This window comes from Stegodyphus dumicola, chromosome 2 (assembly GCF_044657685.1).
Source record: "Stegodyphus dumicola isolate Sdum_Otavi_A_Nest chromosome 2, ASM4465768v1".
Taxonomy (NCBI): Eukaryota; Metazoa; Arthropoda; class Arachnida; order Araneae; family Eresidae; genus Stegodyphus; species Stegodyphus dumicola.
In genome coordinates, this window is record NC_140769.1 from 71,138,926 (window position 1) to 71,166,510 (window position 27,585).

General features: G+C 32.0%; 2 protein-coding genes across 3 annotated transcripts in view; one reads left to right on the plus strand and one right to left on the minus strand.

Annotated features, from left to right (window-relative positions):
- The window catches only part of LOC118187713 (elongation factor-like GTPase 1), a 352,553-nt gene that overhangs the window by 248,626 nt on the left and 76,342 nt on the right, over positions 1–27,585 (plus strand). The gene's annotated exons all lie outside the window — the stretch shown is intronic.
- aos (protein argos) overlaps positions 19,238–27,585 on the minus strand; it is a 40,758-nt gene continuing 32,410 nt past the window's right edge. Inside the window, exon 4 of the mRNA XM_035357987.2 lies at positions 19,238–23,122. Within this exon, the coding sequence (XP_035213878.1) occupies positions 22,907–23,122 (216 nt within the window). The 3' untranslated portion in view covers positions 19,238–22,906. The remainder of the gene's footprint in view (positions 23,123–27,585) is intronic.

A 27,585-nucleotide genomic window follows, 5' to 3' on the forward strand; every position in this document is an offset into this window, starting at 1 on the left:
GACTTTAATTTGTTTATAACTCAGAATTTTTATGATACGGCTGTTTTACCATTGAGGCCCGTTGGCGCAGTGGCTAGCGCATCGCGCAGCAGCACCACAAGTCCGGGATTCGATTCCCGGGCTGGGCAAGGTCGACTCAGCTTTTCATCCCTTGATTTCCATCACTTGGGTCGATAAAAGCACCCCGGGGCCGACGGTCAGGAAAGCAGATTTCGGGCACTGCAGGCCTTGGTCCAGGTTAGGCTGTTACGCCACTGAGTTTAGTTTTAGTTTTACTATTAAAAAATAAATGTATTTAAAATTTAAAAATTAATACATGCTTTTCCTATATTGAAAAAAAAAAAAAAAACTTGGTCTATTTTACATTCATATCTACACGCGTACATTGCTCGTCAAAATTCAAGGACGTTCTGAAAAAAATCTGCGTGTGTTTTTAAAGTTTTTAACTCGTATCCAGTGGTGTAATTATTTATGTTAATTATCTGCAACTGAACTAAAACTGAGCTTCTGCGCATAAATTATCGCGTAAAATTTGCGAATTAGGTGACTGACAGCGTATTGTATGGTGAAATGTTTGTTAGTATTCTGGTGTGTAGCTTAAAGTTAATGTGGTTTCTGAGAACGATCAGTATTCATTAGTTATAAATCAAAGGCGTAATTTAAGTGAAGGGCAAAAGGTAGCGGTTAATTAGTAGACTTGAGAAATGAAGGTTGTCCGAATCTGAATTCTTCAAACTGCCATGTCAAGAAGATGGAATCGCTTTTTAAATTGTAAATCAGTTAATATTGCCTGTTCAAGAGCGTCAAACAAGCACTTCGGATTTTATTTATTTATTTGGTCATTGTTGCCTTAAAGAAATTCTGATGTGGTTACCAAGGCGCTTTTATACCTTCAGGCTGCCACAGAAACTCGAATTAGCCATTGTGCACTTGCAAGAAAGCCTCACAGAGTTACATGCCAGAGATCGTGATGGGAGTTTTCATAATTTTCTACATATGTAAAATGAATGCGAGTCAATATACCTTAAAAAGAGCTGCACTAAGGCATCCCTTCCCACAGGCAAATAGCCCTCGAGTTGCTTTGCCTTAATCGGTTAACCTAACCTTCACAGGGTTGAACTGTATGCGACAAACCAACAGTTCGTCCCTCTCACTTCATTTTCCAAAGTGGTTCGTTTATAAGGTGGTGGCGTCATTATGTAAATGCAGCCTAAAAGAATGGAATCGTATACTGTTTACTTCCAAGTACAATAACCTGGATTGTGATTCTAGATTTGCTTATCTGGAAGGAACGAGGAACACACAACCTGTCTTACTGTGTTCATAAATGATTTTGTTTCCACGAAACTGATTTCATGTTGTTGGGTGGAATCATCAAAAATGGGTCCACCTTTTTGCTTTGATGGAGGCTATGTAACTGGACGCATGTATGTGGACGATGTCTTGGAACCCTATGCTGCTTGATTTTTGGATGACAATGTTCGTCTGTATATAATCGTCGTATAATTTGAAAACTAGAAAATATTCCTCAGTGTTTGGCCAGCTTACTCACTAGACTCGAACCCAATGGAGCATATGTAAGATACTTTAAGTCTCTAAATTACAATGTGCCAGATGCTTCCCCCAGACTCCTTGATTTGCAAAGTACACTTCTTGAAAAGTGGTGTGCAGGTCCACTAGACAGATCAACATCCGGTTATATTCTGTGAAGTCAAGATGTGAGATATGCAATTCTATCGGAATTGGGCGTGCGCCGTATTAACAAAACATATGTTGCAAAAACAAAAACATTTTTTTTTTTTTTTTTTTTTTTTTTTTTTTTTTTTTTCATTTTTGTGTCATTTTTAGAATCCCATCTTTAAATTCATATTTTGAAATTAGCCAAATGGCATACATCGTAATAATTCTTTTGCATAATTTATTATAACTATTTTCCAATAAATTCCAATAAATATTATATTATTAATATTAAACTAATGAGCAGTGGCTGTACATTTCATTTCTTGACGTTTTAGCATTTTGTTTTTACCGTAATGTTGTTGATAAAAACAATTCCAAAATACTGTGACATCACTTTGCTTCCACGGCTGTTATCCCGCATGCTTTCTTCGTCTCTTTATATCTCCCGTAAAAATTTTACTTTTTTTCTGATAGTTTGTTGCAGTAATTTTTCTATTATTTCCCAATAAATGAACTTAACGTTTTTATAGATTATGTTAGGTTAATCCCCAATCATGTGAAGTAGCCCCAGTTAAACGAAAATTGGCTGATATATGTGTGTAAGACAAAAAGTACGTAAACAAAATTCTAATTTAAATTTACAGTATTCCCTTAACTCTTCATTTCAATTCGGGTATTTTTCCAGAAATAGTAACTGTTTATAATGAACAACCTATCTGGACTGCTGCAGTTTCCAAATTAATCCGTGTCGCATGACTTTTATACATAATGTTGGTGACGTTTTGTGAACTGAAACCCAGCCAGTAAATAATAAATTTAGAGCGGTGTTGATTAGCCAGTCAAATAATGTCGAAACTGATTTGCTCTGAATTACGATTTCGTCCTGAATATATCACTTTTGCTTCCTGCTTTCCTTCTTAAATAGACACTCTGCTACTGCTTCTCTTTTCACTGCAACGGTATGAAAAATGTAATGTTCTGGAACAGGTGTGTTTATTACGCCAAGTTTCGTGGCTGCAAATGTCAGCAGCAATAAAAAGCAATATTTAAATCCGCCTATCACTGCAACAGTGACTTCAGTCTCAGTCATAGCTTCATTAAACAATAAGTTTTAATTATCTGCACCATCGACGACATTTGTAGTTTATTACAGTCAAATTCTAAAGTATATATGTATAATTTAGAATTTGAATTTAATAAACATACATATATATATATTTTTTTTTGACTTCAAATAATTGTATGTTAAACAAATTTAAAGTTTAGCAAATGAATGTAAATTAAATTCTGCCTTTAATTTTCTGATCTGTTCGAGCGATCTGGCTGTTCGTATAAAAAATGATGTTTTATAACTCCATCAATAACTATAACAAAAACTTTTTCGCTCAGTTCTTAATTTTATGCCCGCCTAAAATAAAAAAATAAATAAATAAATAACCTGAGAAAACTCTTAAAAAAATAAAGTGAATGAAAACAAAAGCTAAAATGCATCTAACAAATACAGGGCCGGATTTAGACTTGATAAGACCTAAGCTATTTGAGATACAAGTCCAAATATGATTTTCGGATACCTAGAGGGTTTTTTTGTCCGCCCCCATGAAAGTGGGGCCACTAAACTATAGCTTGTGTAGCTTATACGTAAATCCTGCACTGAACAAATATGTTTTAAATCTCCTTTAATCTTTTAACAACAATAGTATTTATATAAATTAGCGATCTAGAAAAAGGCTATTCTTTCGGAATAATTTGATTCTAATATGCACCCTGTTTTAGCGACCTTTTATCGGGGAACAAACGTGCGTCTTAGATTCGAAGAATTATGATATGTTCAATTTTTATGTAACGTTCTTTTTACGTATCTTTAATAATGTATTTGTAAAATTATATTCGAATCAAAAAAGTATATCGAAGGAATTTTTATGTTACATTTGTGTCTTTCATTAGTTTCATTAGTTTTGCGTTGCTAAGTGCTTAATTTAAAACGTGTAAGTAATTTAATAAAAGCATAAATTTTTTCAGTATGTGTTCAGTACTTATGAAATTCAGTGCTTAATAAAATCAGCCACTCTTTGCATCAAAGTTTCGAGAAACCAAAACAAATGTATACTAGTCAACAGAAAAATCACTATTTATTTAACTCATTTCTGCCGCTTAGCTCGGACTGCAAAATAATGATTCTTCTTTACCAAAATATCCTACTTGTACCTATCAAAGCTTTTTGTATTTCATCCATTAAACTTATTGTGCAGCATGACTTATTCGTTCTTCGGTTCTTCAATAAAACAGAGATGGCAAAATTTTTTATTCGCCCTTCCCTGTCATCTTACCTGTGAGACACTGTTTTCAAAGCTCTTTATCCACAATAAAGCTCAGAGGGTCAAACATGAATCCTCTAGGACAGCGGTATTCAAATTTTATGACAGTGCGACCCCACAATAATGCAAATGACAAAGGGGCATAATTTCACATTAAGGCTAACATGAATCCTCTAGAACAGTGGTATTCAAATTTTATGACAGTGCGACCGCACAATAATACAAATGACCCTTAAAAAAAAAAAAATCCCCACCCCAGTCAGAGCGTTGACTCTTATTTATACCATCAATTCAGATCTTTTAAGATTTTTATCCACCTTGCGACCCCACTGTATATTTTCGCGTCTATATAATAGAAGGTGGATGTGCAACATCTGCATCCCCTATTTTAAAATTTCCTACATTTAGAATCTCTTGGAATACATTATGTACACGGAGAGTTAAAAAATTTTATAAATGCTTCCTAGCTTTAACCTGCATTTCCAATCTTTAAATTGAAACGGAGTTGTAATGGCAGGCTTTAAATAAAAACAAAGAAGGCATTGGTCGTGCTTGGTAATCATGAAGTGGCAAATCGACTTAACTGACAAAATGCAAACTTTTCTCTAGCTAGGAGTGTGAGTTTCGGAATTGAATAAATCAATGGAAGAAGCATTTTTTTACATTTGTTCTGAACTTTACGTGTAACATTTCGGAAATGCTTAAGCGAAAAGATTTAAGCTTGAAAGAAAGGATAAATTGTTTAAAGATCTTGATTTCTTGCTGTTAGCAGCTACAGAAAAACTGCATTTAAACAGAATTTTGCAAGCGGAAGTATGTTGCTTAACAAAGACTTATAACTGATGAAGAAATAATAAAAATTTATAGTGATGAAGAACTAGTAAAAAAATGCAAATGCTTCACAGAAACCAAAAAAAAGACAAAAAATCCAGAGACGTTGGAATTGTTTTATTAGAATTGTTTCAAATTATGAAGCTAAAAAATGTTTTAGTTTCTTGAGATCTTTTCATTTTGAAAGTTGTGGAATTCGCTAAATTGCTAATAGAAAATTTCATGTCAGCTGAGATATGACTGACAAGTCAAAGAGAACAAAATAATATTGTTCATCAAAAGCTGAATGGTCATGCTGCTGGTAACTAAATAAATGATGTTTTACCTGGTCTACTAAATAGTAAATATAACCGACAAGAAGTTTATAATACATTTGAAACTGGACTGTGTTGCAGAACATGCATTAATGTTTAAAAGGAAAACAGCAGATGGTTTATAAAAGTTACTGTGTTATTAACATGCACTATGAATCCAACAGTAAAGAAGACAACACTGGCAATTGATTGAAGCAGAAAACTTTGAATCTTTAAAAGAAGTCAAGACCTGCTACGGTAAGCAGAAGCAGAAGCACTTACCGTAGCAGAAGGAACTCATGGATAAGTAATTTTTACTGATTTATGTTTCGGACGGGTCAGAGAACTGAAAAAATAGCTTTAATAATTAGATAACTGGGCCATACACACATTCCTGATCTTTATCTGAAAAACATTAGTGTCCTTTCCCGCAAATACAGTTTTATTATTCAGCCTTTAAACCAGCTTATTATAAAAGTTTTCAAATGTCATTATAGAAAAGATGTTCAATAATAAACATAATTCTGTCTTATGGAAATGCAAACATTTCGAAGGAGATAACTAAGTTAATATTTCCGATAGGGGCCATGTATAATATTGTCAGTATCTTGAAATACTGTTGAAAACTGTGTGGAGTCATTAGGTTATTTTTAAGCAGGAATACGTGAAAAAAGGAGCAATGACCTTGCAGGGACTCGAACCTGGATCTGTCGAATACGCGCTGAGTGTGCTACTGTTACACCATGGAGACATGCTGGAAGAAGGGAGAAGTTGACGAATTATTGTCCACCACCTGTGAGTTCAGGCCCCACTGTAAAGTCATTAGGTTATTTTGAAGCAGAAGAACATGAAAAGGGAGCAATGCCCTCCCCGGAACTCGAACCTGGACCACTCGAATACGTGCCGAGTTTGCTACCGTTAACCACGAAGGCATGCTGGAAGGAGGAAGAAAATGCCTTATAACTGTTTTCAAATACATGGTTTTTATGCAGAAGAACTGCCAGAGGAATTGAAATTACAGCTAATGTTTCAGACATCAGTGAGGAAGGTTATTAAGATTCATTTTTACAATATGTGTCAGTTGATAACAATATTAAGACATCTTGTGTAAAAATTGACTATGATTTTATAGCAAGTGTTAAAACTATTTAAATAAAAAAATTTCAAATTGCATAAATAGTTTAATTTCAGCATTCATTTTTAATTATTATTTTAGGTTTAATTACTTGACTAATTGTTGTTAGTTATTGTTTTACTAAATAAGTTTAAAATTGTATTAACTATTAAATGCAGCTGCGTGATAAACTCAAATATGCTTGGAACGAAAGTGATTTTAATAAGCAGGTAGGTACTGTATTGGCTGGCCTTGTAAAATGCAACAATTTCTGTAACTTCCGTATTTGATTTGATTTTTTTTTTTTTTTTTTTTTCAAATCAGAGCCAAATAACAGAATTTTGCCAGTCAGTTAATGTAATGTATCTCATTTGTTTCCAAGTTTATTGTGTTTTTCTATTATAAAAATAGTTTAAAGTATTTGTAACATTATGCCGCATTATAATAATGTTGCTTTCAAAGAACATTATCACCTAGGTTTGAGAGATCAACTCTGATTCACGAAGCTGCCGAAAATTAACTTTTATGAAATAGTGCTGCCATCTAGTGAATAACGGATGAAATGCAGATATTTAAGAAATTTTCTTATATTTATTACGTAGAGCTAATAAGATTTCTGATTCAATAAAAATGCTTTAATTTATACGGAAGAGAAATAATTGTACGTTTAATTAAATAATAATTTAAAAATAATGATATCCCAATTTTGCATTGATATCCTGAGCCCAAAAAATAAGGAAAAGGGATAAGAGTTTTCCAAAATGTATTTCTTTTTTAAATCTTATATATTCTTTGGTGTTATTTTAATTAAAAAATAATATGTAGGAAAGTTTAGTGTTTTGTCGCTATTACAGATTTATTACATAGCTTTATTTTCATAAAAATGAAGATGTATTTAAAATTTGTAATTGACAAGATATCATTACAGATGGTTTACTATCGTCTAAAGACATCTGTATAGAATTTACCTGAAGTCTTACTATTAAATCATGACTTGGAAGTTGGTCTGTCGTTAATATCGTACAAGTCGTAATTTTATCCCATGCGTTTTCTAATATGATACTGAATTTTTTAAATAAAGGAGAAGTTTTTATGGATGTTTTTACGGAAGTGAAAAAAGAATTTTAAAAACAAAAAAATTTATTTAATTTTAAATTTGTTTTTTTTTAATATTAATTATAAAGACAAGTTATTACAACTGCATGAAATGTATAGTAGGAATAATAGAATGTTTAATTAACTGTAATACGTAGCAATCTTCGATAATTTCAAATAGAAAAGTTTAATGCTTTTCAAGAGTTAAACAATAGGTTTCCCTTTGGTTTTAAAGTGAGAAAACGATTCAGTTGGCTATCGAATGATGTGAGGTTTTTTTTTTTTTTTTTTTTCCAAGATCATTACCAATTGAAGAATGAGTTCTGCCAGTTAATATTCAAAATAGGGCAGAAATCTTGCTTGTACTCATGTTCTTACAGTGGACTATATGAAGTAAATTTTCTGCTGCCTAAGAGTTAAATGCACGTCTGATTGATTGAAAAATGCAGACTCATTCAGTTACACACGAATCTCTATATTCTTTCATTTACTGTAATCTACCTTTTTAAAAAATTAACTCAAAAGAATTATACATTTAAAATTCCAACAATTTGAAAAGAACTGAAATTCCACTCATCGTAGTAAATTCGAATTATTCTTTATTTTGCAAATTCATAAATTATTATATATTCTTATTTTTAGCATGGAGGTTATAAATAAATTTAATTTTAAGCACAAAAAAATTGAAAATAATCTTACTAAATTTGCTTAAGACTGAATAACTTATTTAAGTCTTTTTTGTCAGTTTTGACTCTGAATTGTATTACTTCTACTAATTGTTTTACAAATAGTCCAGTCGCTCTCCCCTCTTCTTAAGTCGTTGAATCACCACCTAAAATTATTTATTTTACAATTGTAACATGATTGAGGATAACATTTTTTATGAATAATAAGCGAGTGTATTCTTATTTAGGTCTAATGCAACAGTAAAATAGATAGGAAATAGGTAATGGGTTTATTAGTTGAAGAAAGTGTGCTCAACGCCAATTTTGGATAGCTGCCGATTGTAGTATGATAAGACAAAGCGAGGCTTATTTGCCATAAGAGGCTGTGGTTTAACGCAGGTCTTTCACGAAAAAACTGATTAGTATTTATCAATAGTTTGTTTGTTTGTTTGCTGTCTCAATGCAAGCATTTTTTTCCCAGTCTTACGAAATTGCGTATACAGCTCCCTCTTGCATGTTCCAAGAGAACGTTTTTTAGAATATCTTATAAAATAATTAACCCGATTTATGCGCCAGATATTACTATCCCTCTTATCTCTCTTTCAAAATGTATTTTAATTATGTGACAAATTCTGGGTAACTTCTAATTGCTTTATTTTATCAATTATCTCATGTTCACGGACAAAAATTTTAATAGATGGCGTATAACATGGTAATGAATTAAAAAAAAAAAAAATCATCATCTAGTGCTAAAAAATAAAATGCAACAAACTGAATGTGGATCATAGCTGCTGGTGTATGAGAAATAACACTTTATAATTATGTTACGAAATTTTATAATTTGTATTCCTGTGCTGTTTTGCAAAATGCATGTAAGTGGTAAGAAAATTGTTTATTGTATTCTTATACATACAGTAATATACCTGAGTAATAAAATATGTAATTTATAGAAAATTCGCCTAACTAGTATTTGGGCCACAGCGACCGAGCGGTAAAAGCCGCTGAATGCTGGTAGTTCAGTCCAAGGATCGAGTCCTGGCAAACGGGCTGCCTGCATAGGCGTTTACCTGTTTGCAACGTGTGTAACGTGAATACGAGCCATTTTCCTTTAGAAAGTCCTTCCTCCCTTTACGTATAGTGCCAAATCATGGAGTGCATAATAAATAAATAATAACTAACCAGTTTGATGAAATTAACGATATTCTTTTCGACTGCAATAAAACTGAGTTCTTTTCATATTATCCTCTTCGTATACATAAGATTTAATTTTTTTTTTTAAAGTTACCGCTTGTTAAAAACGAATTTCATAGTACGATTTGCTAGAATTCAAATTTCAAAAATAAAACTATTATTTTTTATGACGCGAGCCACATTGAAGAGACCAAGAGCCGAATTTTGGACATGACTGGAATACAGCGGTGCTCATAAAAGTTCTTACAAGGCCTTTCTTTATTTCTGTAATCGTGGTCCCAGATATGTACTTCTAGTTATAGATTTTTTTTTTTTTTTTTTACATGAAGTAAATATATTTTGTAAATTAGAAATTAATTTTGTAAAAATTACTAAATTTAACTTTTTATATGGCTATCCTGTCTCTGTGATTATAGAAAGATTTATACACAATCGAAATTGTAAAACGCAAAATATTTGATTATCTACGATAAAAATTGAGTGATATACTTAATTTTAAAATTTTGGATCCTCTTTCATTAAAATTCAGGAGTCGTTCACAAATTGAAGAGAGAAATATTTTAATTTCCATGCCACCAAGAATAAAATGTCACATTAGGGAAAACGTTTCTGAAATTAATAAACTAAATGATGAGCGTTGGCATGCAAATTTTCGGGGAAAGTGGAATAATAGAAATTTTTTCAGGAGGTTTTATTTCTAGTCTAGTGAGTTTTTATGACTATTAGATTATGATCCTAAAATAAACTGTATGGGAGTATTTTTAAGATATATTACTTGGTTGAAAATGCTTTCGGTGTGTTAAATGCAACAGAATTATAAATTAAAGAATGCTACGCATTTGTAAAATACAAAGGAAAGACATTAAATGAAAGGAGGATATGTCAGAAAGTATTTTATATCCCTCAAGAAAAGAGTTAAAAATTACTTTTAGACACTAACAAATCTTTAAAAATCTTAAAACGTCTCGGTTAATTTTTGTCGTACGAGAATCAGACTTTTATTTTATTTTTGGAATAAGTAAAAAATATTTTACTAAATGTAATAATAATAATAATCAGGGGGTCAGTATAAATATTCAGACTTATTAATTTTTTAAAACTGAATTTTTTAATAAAAAATACCATAATAAATATTCACTGTATTTAACGCGTTAAACGCTACGTCGATCCCTAGGAACCAGTTTAGACCTTGACAGTCGTGTAAACGGTTGCGAAAATCAAAGCCACCTAATATTTTTATGGACTTTGCTATCTGCACTGCGCAGAAAAAAAAAAAAAAAAAAAAAGAAAAAAAAAGAAGGGGGGGCCAGTTTTATATCTCTCGTTCTAATGGGTCGAATGACGAAATTCAAATTGCGCTTTTTCGTATCTCGAAAGCGCGATAAGATATATATTAAATTTACATATATTTATATAATATATGTCTTTCTAATATAGGTATTTTGACGCAAAATCGGGATTTTTTTTAAATAACATACCAATTTGTTTTCCATATTTCGATTCTGCCACTCAAATTATGCCTAGATATTGAATTTTGTAATTTTTGGTGAGAAATTTATGGAGAAATTAAAAAATTTATCTTGGCTCGTTTTTTTAAGTTGCGCCAAGAATAATTCACTTAGCGGAATTCTTAATTTATAGTAACCTACTTACTTTTTTTTTCCCCCATTGATGCACGAGAGGGAAAAAAGGTCTATCGCTCATTCTTTCAAATAATTTTAACATACTTGCATAAACCACAATTTCGTTATTATCTCTTATATTAAATACACCAAATTTCAAAACGCGGCAAAATGTAAATTCACGTATATCTTAGAAAATTTTGAAAACTCTAATTTTTTTGGGAGGGGGCAGATATGCTTAGAAATGCATCTACTTTTAGATTATGTGAAAAATTTAATAGGTTATAGTACAAAAAACTTTTCGAAAAATTTATAAAAAATATTTTAAAATACAAATTTTAAAAATAAATCATGAAAAATGTGCGAATTATGTTTGGATTAAGCCTAAATTTCGAATTCTGGAAGAAGGAATCAAATAAGTTTAATAAGAAAAGAGATATTAATAAATATATATCAAATTCAATTAACATTATGGAGCTAAAATTTTGAGAGCCAATTTTTTAAAAAGTATTCTTGCGATTTTTTACAAAACTTGGCAAACTCAAAATCTGTGCTTAGTCACGAGCATATACGAGTTTTAAGTACCAAATACGAGAAATTTTTAACTATAAAGTACAATTTTCGGTTGTCCAGTTTTACCCAAAATCTAATCAACTCTGTATATGAATGAAGAAATCTTAAATACGAAAAATGGAAATTTTTGGAATGTGGGAGTTATCTTGGAGGAAATAAATGTCACACACAAACATCATTGTGAAAATACTAATTGTGGGAACCCTAATGCATGGTTATTCACTGGAAACTCATTTTCGAATTTTTGGATCAAAAACATTGCCTTCTTACCTATGTTTATAAGATAGCGGGAGGTAAAAAACTGTAAGAACAAGCGGGGGGTAGAGTCTTTTAAAATTGAAATTGAATATTCTAATGTAAAGATTTTGTTTTATGAGTGGATAATAGTAATATTTTTTTATTGTTATTTGTTTACGAAGATAAATGATTTGTATATTTTCATGCTTTTAAAGCTTTTTTTTAGCATTTTTTTTTTAACTTCTTATGGCAAAAATGCTTCGAGATATTATACTGTAATAAGTCTTCAGGTTCAAGTTTTGTTCATAGTATCTAAAGACATAAATATAGGACATAGTTACTTCATTTTTTCAAATGTCCCTTTCAGCTTTTTCTTCGTAGCTACGCCTATAATATGATGAATCACTCTGGGCAATATTTGATAGATTTACTGCGTGTACTTGTTGCTTAACAGCAGAGGTTGAAGGTTGAATTTTTTCGTTGAACTTTTGCGCTTATTTTAATGGAACGTTTAAATTACGAATGTTTCCTTCAAAAAAAAATCTTTTTAAATCACTTTTAAATGACAGTCTGACAAAAAGGACATGGAAGATGTATATAAATTCTTCAAAATTGATTAAAATATAGCTGGGTCATCGAATTCTGAGAAGGGACACCAATGGGCTTAGTGTAGATTATCTTTTCTTGATCTTTTCTTGACCTCTGCTCAAAATAGTGCCCATTCATCCGCTGCCGTGTCTTATCGATTCCCTGTTTCCCGATTCATCGTTAAAGGATTTCATCAATTAAAATGGTTTAGGAGAGATGGAGTTTAATGTTTCGCTTTGCTTAGCCTTCAGTTTCTAATGTGCTAACAACTCGTTTATCCATAATTTATTTTACAAATTTCTTTTTAATGTATTAATTTCTAAATTTCTTTTCGATATGTATGCTCCACTTTCTTCGAATATTAGCGCTGGATGACCACTTTTGGTTTCAATAAATTCAGGTTTCGATAAACTCGTGATTACGTTTTGATAAAGATTTCGGCAGCAGAGATCAGTGATGAATGCAGATAATATGGCAGATATGTGAGAAATGAGCCGAAAATCGGAAGTCATCCAGTTTCGTGCGAAAGACTTTGAATCTATGAATTGAAGCTATGCTTTAAGTTTGTTGTATTGTTTATAAAGCGATTGTATTACCGTTTTAAATATTTATTATTTCATTAATGTGCATCTACATAAAAATTTCTGAATGAAGTAATTGTGTTATAATTAGTTGCATAAAGAAGAAGTAATTTCGCCAGGTTTCTTTGCTGTGTATCAGAGAAATGTTAAAATGTACGCTGTTTTGCAAAGCGCTTGAGGAGGACACGACTTGTACTCTGAAGAAGTTTAAAAAATATATTAATAAAAATATAAAAATTGAGGGTTTTTTTAATTTTATTTTTATTTTATTTATTTTAAAAATTATTCTTTTTTAAACTGAAGAAAAGTTTTAACTTGGTAGTTTTAAAAGAAATTTATCCCCAAAATGGTCGCAAATAAACAGGAAATATATTACTGTTAATTTGTAGCAGTAATAAATAAACAAATAACTGATTGTTATTTTTTCCTTTCCTTTTCTCTAATGTTACTCATGTCAGTTCTGGTAATAGTATATAAAAGCTTCGTTGTTGAAATAATTTTAGTCAATCGTATAACGTTTGACCTCGTTCTTATCACGCTACATTTCGTCATTATTGAAACTGTTGCTGTCTTAATGGTTTCTTGCGTGTCTTTTTTAATTGTTGTGTTATTTAGATTTTTAACTTTATGGTGCTTTATATATTTTTAAGTTTGCTTGAATTATATATAAATTTATCCTTAGAGATTCTGGGGAATATAGTACATTAAAATTTTTTATATTGGCAGTTTTATGTATGTCATAATAACATCATATTCAGCATGATTTCCTACAGCATCTAAATGAGTTTAATTTTCAGTGACATCTTTATATAGGTGTGAGTTACAGCAATGAAATTAATTGAAAAATTACATTAATTTCGATGCTCATTACTTCATCTAACAGTTCATATTATGAATAATGCTCCAGAGGCAAAAATCATATTTGCAGTTCTTATAGGAAGTTTTCGATTGCCAGAAAATACCTAAACGATCATTTTTGTTTGTTTTTGTTTTCAAATTACGTAACTGATAAAAGATTCCCCTAATTTAAAGTCGTGCATCTTTTATATATCCATTTGATCTAGTTCCTTTTCGTTTATGTTCAGAAATCATAATTCATGAGTTTAATAATTCGAGTCCTAAACTAAATTAAATTCTTCCCTGCCTTCCCACATAATTTATAGCCTCTTTCCTTAATGGTGCCTGGAAAGATCCTGAATTTCAGTTTTGCCTTTGCATGTTAGTAGTAAACTATTACTGCTATAACTATTACTATTACTATTATAGTAAGAACATAACAAATGAACAATAGCCATGGATAAACTGCAACTATCACAATATTATTTCTTTAAAAGAAACCTACGTTCCAATAAAAATGAATAGTAATATTAAGGTTAAATATCTAGTAATATATCTTCATATCTACTTCCTGTAACTTGAATCTGGGCCGCTCTTATTGTTGTCTCTGCTGTTCTATAGGCCTCAAATCAGCGAAGTAATCAGAGAAATTAAATGTGCAGCTGACTCAGCGAAATCATAGACTGAAATTCAGTTCATGTTTGCTTTCCTGTGTTAATCGATTCTTGTATTAGTCTGGCGTAAAACAGTTAAAGAGAAAGATTCGGCGGGACCTTTGCAGATAGTTTGCGAGGGTTTTTCTTTGTTAGTATGACAGAAACATTTATTACATGGACGAATCCATTTTAAAATTTAGGAGAGCTCATGCCCTGAGTCCGTTGAGGAATGAGGGGGGAGAATGACGAGGTTATTTTTTTAAGTTTTCAAAATCTCGCTCTAAAAAGCTGGGGGGGGGGGGTAGTACAGCATTTTGTCTAATGTATTTCTGTAAAATATATCAAAGCAGAAACAATTCTGGTCTTTGGAATATTATCACTGTATTCATGTGTCTTTCATTCTGTGCTAGAAGCTCGCTAGTTCAAAAGTGATGATCATATCATTAATTTTCATAAAAATTTTAATTGTTGCTATTGCTGTTACTTATTTCCATACCTGGGTGTCTAGACCTTTTAGTTGTGTTTGTGATTATCAGTTACTTTTTCGTGATAATTTATTAATTTAATTTTAATATTTTTTAATTTCTTTCTCGGGAAAGATCCATTTTTAGAAGTTTTAGTTTACTGAAAACTGAAAAAAATATGCATGCTTTACATTTTTTTTAATTGACAAAAGCAATTTACTTTAAAAACTTCTGCAAGGGTTCGGGTTACCTTGAATACGTGCATGAACCCAGCTTAGTAGTTTGAGAATGTACGCTCTGTAAATGCATGCGAAAAACAGTTTAATCCTCCGTAGCTGTTCTCGGATTTTTTTTCTTCTTTTTGTCTATCTTTTTGCTTAGCACTTGCACAACGCCTTAGATTTTTTTCCCCTACTGCTTTTCTCTCGAAAGATTTTCGTTCTGCCCCCCTCCATTCCCTCCTCTCCGTGATCTCACGATGCGTGGAACGTCCATTTGCTCTAGTGAAGTGGTTATTTTCCACCGGAAGCGGAGCAATCACGTTTAATGGATGGCATTATTTTTCATGAATGAGCTGACATGCTCGGCCCACACATTTATTCCGTAGAACGGGGGGAGAGCTGAGAAAATGGAATGGGGAGATGAAATTCTAGAATTTAAAACTTAGCTGTCACTTTTGCACCAAGTTTATTCCACAAGTTATTTCATAGAATTTTAAAAGACATTAAGAATCAAAGAGTTTACTGCAGGTGATTCGTTAGTGATGCATTCTAGTTAAAATCTGCAGTTTTTGCAAATTTGAAGGAATCTGTACAAATTTTTGTAGATGTTTAAAAGACATAATAAGAATGAGAGAGAATACAATATTCCTTGATGCTGAATTCTGGAAATTAAAACCTGCAATCTGATGTGCAAACCATAAGTTATTAAAAAGATTCACTACAGTCTGCAACTTTTTAGAAAAATCTGCAGTCTGTAGATAACCCATAAATAATTAAAGCATTTTACACTCTGGACAAACGGGCAAATAATTAAAGATATTCCTTAAGTAATTTTAAAAAATCAAGTGAGCGTTGAGTATTGGAATTCAGAAAATTCAAAACTCGCAAAAAAGTACTTTTATCAATTTTAAAGTACACTATAAACATTCTCTCAGTGGGGGGGGGGGGATATGTCATGTAAATTAACAAATTTCTGGCATTTTTTAAATAGTGTGATTGTATATCAAAATAAATAATTTTATAATTTTTCTTGCTTTTGCTTTGTATCTAGGGAAATGTGACTCAACGATATAAAAATTTTTAACTTTCCTGTGATGTGTACAAATTATTCTCCTAAAAAGGAAGGGGGGGGGACTTTTCTTTAATCTTCTCTCTGATTCCGGCCAGAACAAGAGCGAGTAGGATTTTTACGCTAATGAGTTGCAAACTATAAAAGGTATTTAAAAAGTGGCTTCTAGCCGAGAGAGAGAACCTTCCTGCTGTCCTGCTACGCTCGTACTTTTCAGTTAGTTCATGTCTGCCTTTAGGCCAGAACTTAGTTCCTGCTGATATAATAGGCGTATTGTAGTATTTGCATCTAGCTCACTACATACGCAGTGTCAAAAGGCCAATCTTTGCGTTTATAGTCTCTGTAAAGAATTTAAGTTTAATTTTTATTATTATATTTAGTTATTAAGTGAATACTTCTTATTTTTTAAGATTTAAAACAAAAGTGTTGGTCTCTGTATCCCGAAATGCGTGAGCACCTGTACTCTGGGAGAAATAAAGGGTAAAAGTTAACCCTTCTTAACTTGTTTGTCTATTCCACGCACACGCGAACATAGCTTGAGTAAGCTCCCAGTTCTCACTCAGGATTTCTGTGATGTTTCCCAGTAGTTCTGACAACTTGACTGAATTATTTTCTTCTTTCTCATCGGTTGCACCCTGGTCAACGTTTTTGAACCTGGTCAGTGGTGAGAGGTTAAATTAGCGATATGATCAGCCATTCCCGACGAATGGTTTCGAGAAAATGCCTGTTTATTGGAACTTTTCCTTTCTTCCAAAAAAAAAAAAAAAAAAAAGATTTAAAAAAAGGGGAAAAAAATCTGAAAGGTTTCAGATTTTAAATTACGTCCAAAGGGGTGTGTTACCTTTATTTGTTAAATATCATGTTCTTCGCACTTAAAGTGTAAAATTCAGTTCAACAGCAATATCGCAAAATAATTTTAAAATGAGCATATCTTTAGAATTTCCGATGCACAGTCTCGCGCTGGAGATAATTTTTTTTTTTTTTTTTTTTTTTTTTTTTTTTTTCCCGTATAGTATTGCCATTGCTTGCTTTGAAATCGTTGAGTTTGTTAATCAAAAACTCGTTAAAGTGTTACAAAATATGAAATCGATAATAAAACAAATTCCAAATTAGGGCTTCCAGATACCAATATTCGGTGGAAAGTTACATTATTCAAAAGTTGATGGCTGTTGTACCGTTGTTTTATCACAGTGCGATAAACATACATGCATTTATGCAAATTCTTTATTATTTAATTTCTTTAAATATAATGCAGAGCTCTAATATTTGGTAGCAACGATTTGAAACGTGAACCAATATTTAGAGTGAATCAACGCAAAATGCCAGAACGATATTAATAGCCCTTCTGGCTAACGCCCTTTGGCCTAAAAATAGCAATGCTAATTAAAATTATAGGGAAACATTATTTTAAATATATTGGTGATTAGCTTAGATGACTCAGTATAAAAGCTGCTGATTCATATGAAACTGCCAGAAAAAAAAAAAGCACTTCCTGTTTATCTGCCGTTTAGCCTTCGGTAAAAGTGCATTTTCTACCTCATTTTGTTATGTTTCGTTTTGATTATTAACAGCTGTTATTAAATCACATCCTGGAAATTTGCCAACCTGTTCTTATTCCAAGTACGTTCAGCTTTATTTGATTGTCTTTTTCATATTCAGAAATGAAATTTATGGTATTTTCCCCTTATGACTGGTGTTGCGTTGAATCTACCTGAATATTATTTCATTCAGTCGTTCTCGCCTTTAAATTAAATCTGACTCCATTCTATAACACTTAAAAAATATTTTAAATAAAGAATTGCATTTTCTTGCTTAAGAAAGCCAAACTTTATTTGCTTACACACTTAAGGAAGAAATCAAAACCTTATTCTAATTTTTCTTACTGTTGCCAAACTGCAAAAGCAAAATTCTGTCAAATAAGGAACACAACGGCTGTTGAATATCGTTAATAAATATAAGTCATGGAGTTTACAACAACTGGGCTGACCGCGCCGTTATTTTTTTGGACATCTTTCGGACCTCTCATCGTTTTGAAAGGGGGACGAGATGGCATGGCTGAGAAAACTTGCTGCGTAGAACAGTGTTCCTTTTCTGCTGATACTTGGTATTATATTTTGTGCTTGCTTACTAGGTATTATCTTTCTTAAATATAAATTGAAATTAAATTTTCGGACCCCTTCCTTTTTTTTTTTTTTTTTTCACTTTTGTATCTTTTTCGGATTTCCACATTTACAAAGCGTAAGCAATTTTAGCTTTTCCATTTGACTCATTCTTAATTATAGTACATTCTGTCTTTCTCATGTTCCAAGTTACTTATTTTTTTTAATTAATTATCTTTCTTCTTTTTTTAATTTTCTTTATTTATTTTGATATTTTCATTCGAGTCACTCGGGCGGGCTATATCTTCGTATTTGCTTTTTTAAATTCTTTAAAATTTTCCATCAAAGAAACTAAATTTTTCCTTAATGTATTTTCATTAAATTACTTTTATTTTAAATTAAAAAGCGGTTTTTTTTTTTTTTTTTTTTTTTCCCTCATCGGATTATTTTCTTTTGCAATTCATCCAGACATAATTCAGAAATGTGGCTCTGTTAATAATTCTTACAGTTGTTTCTTGGCAAAGATCAAAGAATTTATTATTTAATGATTATTTTTACTGTTGTATTCATTTACTTTTATTTCTTTTTTGTTTCAAATTGTTTTAATCTATGCCCATCTGGTAGATTGTTTACCATTCTTGATTGATGTTAGATACATATATACACGCATTCATATATTTGAATTCATTCTCTCATAAATCCAAGAAATACAGCAGCACTTGATGAAAGAATATTCCTGTTATGAACAGTAAGTAGCCAAAGAAGAAATCTGCGTTAAGTATTCAGACAATGAAGGCTATGTTAATTTTGATATAAACCGTTTTTATGGAGTATATTAAGCTTGTGATGAGATGAAGAAAGATGAAACATAATTTTTTCAGAGAAATATATCTATCACTATCGTAGCGAAATATAGTAGCTTCTATATTTTTTAATATATTTTCTCTCCTTTTTTTAAAAGAATTGTATTTTCCATTTTTGACATCCCAATGTCTTGTTTATACCTTACAGAAATATAGTCAGCTTACTCATACGTAGTACTGAAAATCCAGTTAAGTAATTGTACCGAAATAGTTCTGCAAATCTTATATAGTGTGTAAAATATTACAAAAAAAGACACTTTTTTGAGGTAGAACAAATTTTAATAGTTCTTCTTAAATGATATATTTATTATCTGTACACTGTACATTTTTACACTGTACAAGTTGATGCAAAACATTTGTAATATTGCATAATTTAAGAAAAGTCTTGCAATAAAGAAAACATCAAATGCTATAACAGAATGGGCATTCGTCTAATTTGTATATATATAAAAAATCATTTAACATTACAATTATTTAATTTATATTGACAGTTCAAATGATTTCAGAAATTATAATTTTATATTTAAATGCAATTCTTTTAATTCCCAGTACCTTTTTAGAAATATGAATATATTTTCTTTGCATTCATTGATAATTTTTAAATACCTTTGCATAATGAAAACTTAAATTTGCAAATAAGAAAAAAATACAGTGATATATATACAAAAAAATGTTAAGCATAACTTGAGATATTACAAAATCCTCTACAGGAATATGGCACATAGTACACATTTTGTCAACACACATAGGGTTACAAAAAGATATTTAAGCCCTTATCAGAGGAAATATTTAAAAATAGTAATAACTTTTCTACTGTTTAACTGTACTGAAAATCTGATGTAAAATAAAAAATTTGAAAATGCTTCAGTCTTGTTAACTCTGAGGAAATAATAAAAAAATTTCTTTTTCTTTATTTTTGTAAATAGCAGTACAAACAGGTAATGATTAAATTTTTTTCACCATGTGATAAGGGCTTGAAATCTATGTGTTCACAACATTTATCTCAAACCATTGTCATATGTACAAACATTTTACAAAATAATACAATACATCTGCAATAAAATGATGCAACATTATTTCACTACCTTTCGGAATGTTACAGTGCTGGGTGACAACTATTATGTACATTTTGATACTGCCCAGTTCTTGTGCTTATCTATGGTCATTCTTGGTAGGTAGTGGATAAGAGATTTCTAGCAGTCCAGAGAGGGGGTTTTAAATATTCGCAACTTTCAATTTTTTTTAAATATCAAAGGATAAAATATCATATTTACATATCAGTAAAAAAACGTATTTGAGAAATGCGTTTAAGAATTTAAAAGATTTTTTTTTAAATATTTTCATGTTAGCTATTATAGCATATATATGTGCATATTGAGAAAAAGTTATTATATAAACAGGAATAATTATTATATTAATTACGTATATATAATTAATATTTTCCTTTCAGAATTTAAAATAATTATATAAAATTCTCCAGAAAGTACACAGTTTTCCCCTCCCCCGCCAAGTATTATAAGAAGGAAATAATCTTATATAGTCACAACAAATCATTGTTTATATGAGAATTTGAATTCTTGAAACGGAAGGACTTGGGATATTAGCGCCGTTCATGTGCATATCCGAAAGCCTAAAAACAGATTATTTTAGTTTTCATAAGTATCTAATTGTGTTAAAGTAGTATATTTTTAGATTTTTCCATTGATTTGTATTGGATATATTCTATAATCATTTCAAGAATCCAATGCATGATAATTATGTGTGTTATTGTTTAAAAGTATAGATACAAGTAGGGAAAACGGTGTTTTGTCTCACACCATACGAAAATCATGATTTTAATAGTAGCATTGTCTGCGCATCCTTTGAGTAATTCTTATGGTTTAGCATAATTAATGGTTATATGATTAGTCATTTTTGTCATGCATATAACCGAAATTTATAAAAAGAATTGTATCGCTATGAAAAGAAATCTGAGCTAAATTATTCTCTAAAATCTAAGGAAGTGGAGAGTCAAAATATCGCGAGAAGATTTTCGAAAACAAAAGTAGTGGTGAGCGAAAGCGTTTGGAGACATTACGAATTCGCTTCGAGAACAAAGGTTTTTTTTTTCTTTTCTTGATCACTGCATCATTATCGAACTACGATAAGATGACTGAAATGATTACTCTACAAATGAAATTCGGTGACACCGCCTCTGCTTCCCAGGGTCATCAGTGCTTGAGGGGGCCTCATGACGACACAAAATCATGAGAATCGCGAAGCAGTTAAGAAATCTTAGGTATCTTCTTAGGTTTCAACCTTTCCCTACGACCTACTGTTTGCAATTATTTTGTCGGATTCGTCTTGGTTCGCAGGCCGAGCATGGGAAGGGTTCGCCCTCCTCGTAGTTCCCATAGTTATGCTCCCTTCTCGGATCTGCGAAAGGCCAAGCAAATCAGCAAGAGGACCTCTGACCGCTGCTAGCCATTCGGCCGTATCACTCTTGAACTGTGGACTTCACCTCGCAGGACGCGGGTCGTTTCATACAAGGGACTTCGTTCCTTTCCCGTCATCTCGGGAAAGACTTTCTCCCACATCCACCTCGGAAGATCTCCAACTCTTGAAGCGAAACCTTTGCTGATTTGTTAGAGGCCCTGGATGTCTGAGCAGCATTATTCGCTTAGCCCCTCACAATAGTTTATTCTCCTGTCTCCAATCGCATTTATATGCAAAGAAGTGCATCGTTTCTGCCATGCTTAAAATTGCTTCTTAATGATAAAAGATCTGAGAAGGAGGAAAAATTTTCGCTATGGGATGTAAAATTGCAATTGTGGTTGTTTATCAATTGCTGTTTTGCGTGAGCATTTTATGTTTAGAAGTATTTAATTATAAATTATGAATAGATTAGACATTTATGCATACTTATCTTTACCTCTATTCATCTTAATTCAGGAAAAAAAAAATATTCAGAGAAAAATGTAGAGTAAATCTGAATTTTTAATTTTTAATCTGCATGTTATAATGAAAAACTTTACTCCATTTTGCTTCCTTACTTACTCGCGTAAAAATGTTCTTTAAAAACGTGCATTCTCACTCGTGATTTAACCAACGTATTAAAACTGAAAATAAAGCTCGGGGTAGCATGTAAAAACTGATATTGTTTCGCCTTTCCCCCCCCAAAAAAAATTAAGTGTAAATATTTTAATATCAGTATTAAAGGAATTTTTCCCCTTGTTATATGGTTTACTATGTTTATAGATATAACAAACGGAAACGTTAAAAATAACTAATAATGGATTTATGAGATGAATTCTACACAGGGACGTAGCTAGAGGGGGGGCAAGGGGGCATCTGTCCCCGGGCGCAGAATCCAAAGGGCGCCAAACTGATGTTACGACATTTTAGAATTAAATGTTTTCCATCCTTGGCAAGCAGTAGGGGGCGCGAAATCTTCAGTTGTTCCTGGGCGCTGAAAACCCTAGCTACGACTCTGGTTCTACAGAAATGTTTAGAGCTACATGAAAAAAAAATTATGTACAAATTTTAGAATGTATATGAATCAATGCGGAAAGTTTATATTAAACGAAATTTCGATACACTCTCAAATAACTCTGTTTTTCAAAGGCTGTAGTCGCTGATTATTCTAAATATTCAAATGCAATTAATTTCTATGCCGTCCCTAACATAATTTATGAGTTTTTAAATTACTTGTAAAGCTGCGCATTTGTTGTGACTTTTTTTTTTTTTTTTCTTTCCCAGATTGTCGTAAATTTTGAAATATGAAATTGGCTGTTTTGTTAGTTAGATCATTCTTCTGTTAAAAATAAAATTTCTGTTGGTTTAAGCTGCGGAGATATTATATTCACCCCCTCCCTACCAAATGTTGGTGTCTGGTAAGAACCTTTAGAACGAAGGAATAGTGCCGGATCTAATTCAAAGCATCTCCGAAGTGCAGTAACCGCTGTAAGTTCGAACGGGTTCTCCTGTAAAACTTGTAGAGCCTCCTGTGACCGATGGTTCAGTGTGATGCTGCGGGCAGCGATGGCCATGGGGGCATTGGCAAAGAGTGTTCATGCTTACCTCTTCGACATCCGGCCTTTTCGTCACAGTGAAAAGCCGGCAGGGTTCCTTTCTCTGGCAACGCATTTTCTAGAAAAAGAAAGAGAAAACTGCGTGAAGGAATACTCTTTTGCAGTACATGTTGCGCACAAAACAATACCAATACATTTAATTTACCCATATAATCAGATAAATGTTCGTGTCTTCATGCGCTAATCTTTATTATAGTGAAAAATTGTTTCTGTTTTAGTGTTTGGTGGTAGACGACACGTCGGACTTATCTCACCTGAATTTTTGGGGCCTCTCAATTTAATTTCTTCGCACGGAGAATGCGACCTCCCCGTGAGACAGTGGCCATGAACTGTTGAATGTCTTTGTATGCCCAAAGGCTTTTTTAATTAAACCTAACGTGCAAAAACTTTTAGAAATTCTGATTATTATCGAAATATTTTGATTCCTACCCATATTATTTGAATTTTATTTTGTATTTATAAACAGGAAATCCTGTCTTTTACAATTAAAAAATAAGACAACGTGCAGTATTGCTAATGGTAATTTTATTTATACACTAATGAAGCATAAAACTTAAAACATTTGAAAGATCAGTGCAGATTATATCCTGCTGTCGCCCTAATATCCAAAAATTTAAAGCGCTTTTACTGTGCGAACGTTTCTAAACCCTGAGCAATGCGTTGACCAAAATCACGCGTTTAACATTCTAAGAATAAAATAGTAAATTAAACTTATAACAAAAAGCTTAATATTCAAGACATTGACTTTCATTTCAAGGCATTCTAATCGTTTATGCACTTTATGTCATATGCTGCACTCTGGAAGTGAAGAGGCTATGTTTACATTTTTAGAAAATTAATTAATCATATGGGGACCCCATGTAACGGCCCCCCTTGCTGTTGCGACTTGCTCATACATCAACTTATGTTTTCTAAACCAATAATATAGGAACAGATTTAAAGTCAGTATCAAAGAGGCTATGCAAAATATATCAAATAAAAATCCTTGATAAAAAAAGAATTTGTTTTCCCTTTTCCTTTGAATTTGCAATTAACTGTTTACTGAATTAATGCTTTGTATGCCATGTAATAACGAAAACCAGTTCCAAGACGCCAGCATCCAGTACATATGATTTTATGCACATTAAAGCAAACTCGTAAGAAGTAAGGATTATACCATTTGGATTATAGTCGCTAATATGTTTGTCACTTCAATACACACGCACAAAGACTGCTAATAAACTTCTGACTGAACGTCTTCTTCGTAATAAATAAACATATGTCTGTTGTTTAAGAAAATAGTGTTTTGTGGTCCGTAAATTCGAGGGTTCGTAAATAATGCATATTAATTGTAAGAGGAACTGTAGTCAACCCTGCCCTCTCAAATCAAGAGCTTAGTTCTGGTCCGCTGATTTTTCGTCCGTTTATCTAGGTAGATTTTGCGTTTTCGTAATTTGTAAAAACGGAAAATTCTTAAGTGGAGCATTCGTTTGAAATTGGGATTAATTTTTGTCGAAAAATTAGTGTAGGTATTGCAATTCGTAATATTCAGAAATTCTAAACTTTCTTTGGGTTAACGGAATATCAGTCGCGCATGAAAACTTCGCTTAAAGTGATTAATTACTCTATTGATTTACGCATACTAAGCGAAATTGTTTCAGTATAATTTGATAAAAATTGTTGAATAACAATTCAAAATTTTGCATTTTTTCAAAGTCAAAGTAAGTGTAGAAAGAAGCTGATTACTTCAAGAGATGGAGCACAGACATGATAACTCCAAACTGTCTCCAGAAAATTATGCCAGTCTGGGCCACCACAAGGTGATACTGGTGGTCGCAACATTTTCATTCTTTTTTTTTTAATGAACTCTTCTGTAGAAATCAGTATGAAAATTCGAATGACGAAAAGGCGCGAAAATTCAAGCTCACCCATATTTTTCAAGATACGTGGTATTCGAATTTATCATCTCTAATATTTTACTACGTTAAGTGTGCTAGTTGTTGAGTCTTATGTTCTCACATTCTTGATGTTTGAAAATGGCCGCCATGAGCACTGATTTTTGCAATTTATATTTTAATTATAATTTTTAAGGCTTTAATTATGCAATGTAATTAATATTCGAAAGTCACTAATAAAAATGTCTTTTTAATGTTTCCATTTTATTAGGGTTTAATATAAAAATAATGTGTATATTTATTACCTAAAACGAAACTATTAAAAAATGAACTGTGATGTATCGTTTATTGAAATATCCCCTTCACTTACTGTGATTGTCAGGGCCTGTATAATTGTTTCCTCTATACAATAGCTAACTATTTTAACATTATTGCTGAATGAAAAATAGATTTATTGCTGAAGATTGGAGCAAAAAATAATATAATCTCGTTAATTTATTAACTTGCATATCGGACTGGCATTAAACGATGTTTCCTAAATTTCTGAATTAAACATAAATTTCTCTATCTTCTTAAGTATACAATAGTATAGGTCCAATAAGTCTTATTATCCACGGACCTGTATCTTTTAATGATTTCTTATAATGGGATGCAGAGCTCAACCCCCCTTCTTTCCAGTAATCTATCGAAGCATTCTCATGAAATTGTTCGCGCTTCCTCCGTTTTGTTTATTTTGGGGGACGCCCTTCGAGCTGCCAAAGAAACAACTGACCGCCTGAGAGGAAGTGCAGTGTCCGTTTTGTTTGAGAAATACATCTCCCATTCATTTTACAATCGAAGACCGTATCCGGCCTTTGTTTTCGACGTGGAGATATTTAACTGCCAAGGCATGCGAAAGTTTAAGCGGAGGATTAAGTGGTCCGTTTAGGATTACAAAAATCGCGCCTTCCCAGCGCTTGTTCGCTTTTGATTTTTTTGTTCCAACCGTTCTTTTCTCTTTATTTGATTCAATTATGGAATCGTTTCTCGACAATGAAAGTTTCTCTTTCTGCTTCTTCCCTGATTTCCCCTCTTTTTCATTAAGGATGAAGAAAAAAGAAGATATTTTTTTTTTCTTTCATTCAGTGTTTCACCTATTTCTAATTTTATTTTTCTGAAACTATCTTTCTGGGACATCCTGATAACTCCTCTAAGTGATAGCTCTTTCTATTTTGCATGTATTTCTATTCTTATACTTTCTATTTAACTGGGGTTCCCCTCTTCTCAGTTTAGTATTTTTAATTTCTAATCTAATGCAGTAGTTTCTGAAGTTTTTTTTCTCAGTTCAAGACTGATATAATCAAATAAAATGACGCTACATATCAGAGAATTTTTATTTGTATAATTATGCAAATAACATTTTTAAAAATTAATATTTTAGTAAAATTTATGAAAACATTTTCTTGAATATAACGTAAGCAAATAAAAAGAATACTTTTATGAGTCGCGATAAATACGTTAACGTTTTCTCAGATTGTATTCCGCATTAATAGTCAAAACATACTCAAATAAAACTACAACCCAATCCGAACCGAAAAGCAGAATATATTTTTAGGAACATCATGTTTGTCATAACCAATCTATAACCAAATATATATATATACTCAAATTTATTAAAAAAATAGCTTCAGACTACACTGTAAATGACTGACTGATGCAAGTAGACCGCAGGACGCCAGTTCCAGTGCTTCTTGTAGTGAAACTGGTCTTGCGTTTGCCACAGTGGAAATGTGTTTGTGCATCCGTGTTACGTGTGCATTAATATAAGCATTGTTATACAGAAATTTAGTCTGCTATGCGCAATACCGTGTGTCAGTCATTATGTATGAACTATGTATTAACATTCAATATAAAAAAAAGGAATAGAGATGAAATGAATGTATTTTTGCTACGAAATACTATCATTTATTTCTCTTTGATCAAGAAAGAATTTATGGTATTAATGTAAAGAATTTATGATATTAATGTACAGAAAGCAAATATGCAATAATATTGCATGTTTATAAATATAAACCTTATTCTTGCATCCTTTTTCCACAGGAAACTCAAAATGGGTTCTAAAATTATATCTTAACAGATTTATTTGGGTGGGGATAACCTATTTGAAACCGTTTAGTCGCAAATTTTCAAATTAGTTTAAATTGGAATTTAAATTAATGGCTGTGATATATATCATTTAATTCATTACATAAAAAGTACGCTTATCTAGGTTTTAGCGGATGTTAATAATTATAGTAATAACTATTTTTTTTTTCCTCTCAGGCCCCACCAGCGATCGAGAGGTTAAGACCATTGAATGGTGTTAGTTTGACTCGGGCTAGAACCCAGGCGAACGCGCTTTCTGCATGGCCATTTTTCATGTCCCCCCCCCCCCATGTGTAAGGTGAAAATAAGCTAGTTTTCCGTAGAAAGCCCTTTATACGAAAAACTGCATAAAGGGCATCCTTCACTTTAGGCCGGTAGTTTTTGTTCCGTTTGCCATATTCAAATAACCTCGTAGAGACATTAGGTTAATATGAAGCAGGAAAGATGAAAAATATGCAACGCCTTCGCCGGGAATCGAACCACAGACATCTAGAATACGCGCCCATCGTGCAGACCACCAAAC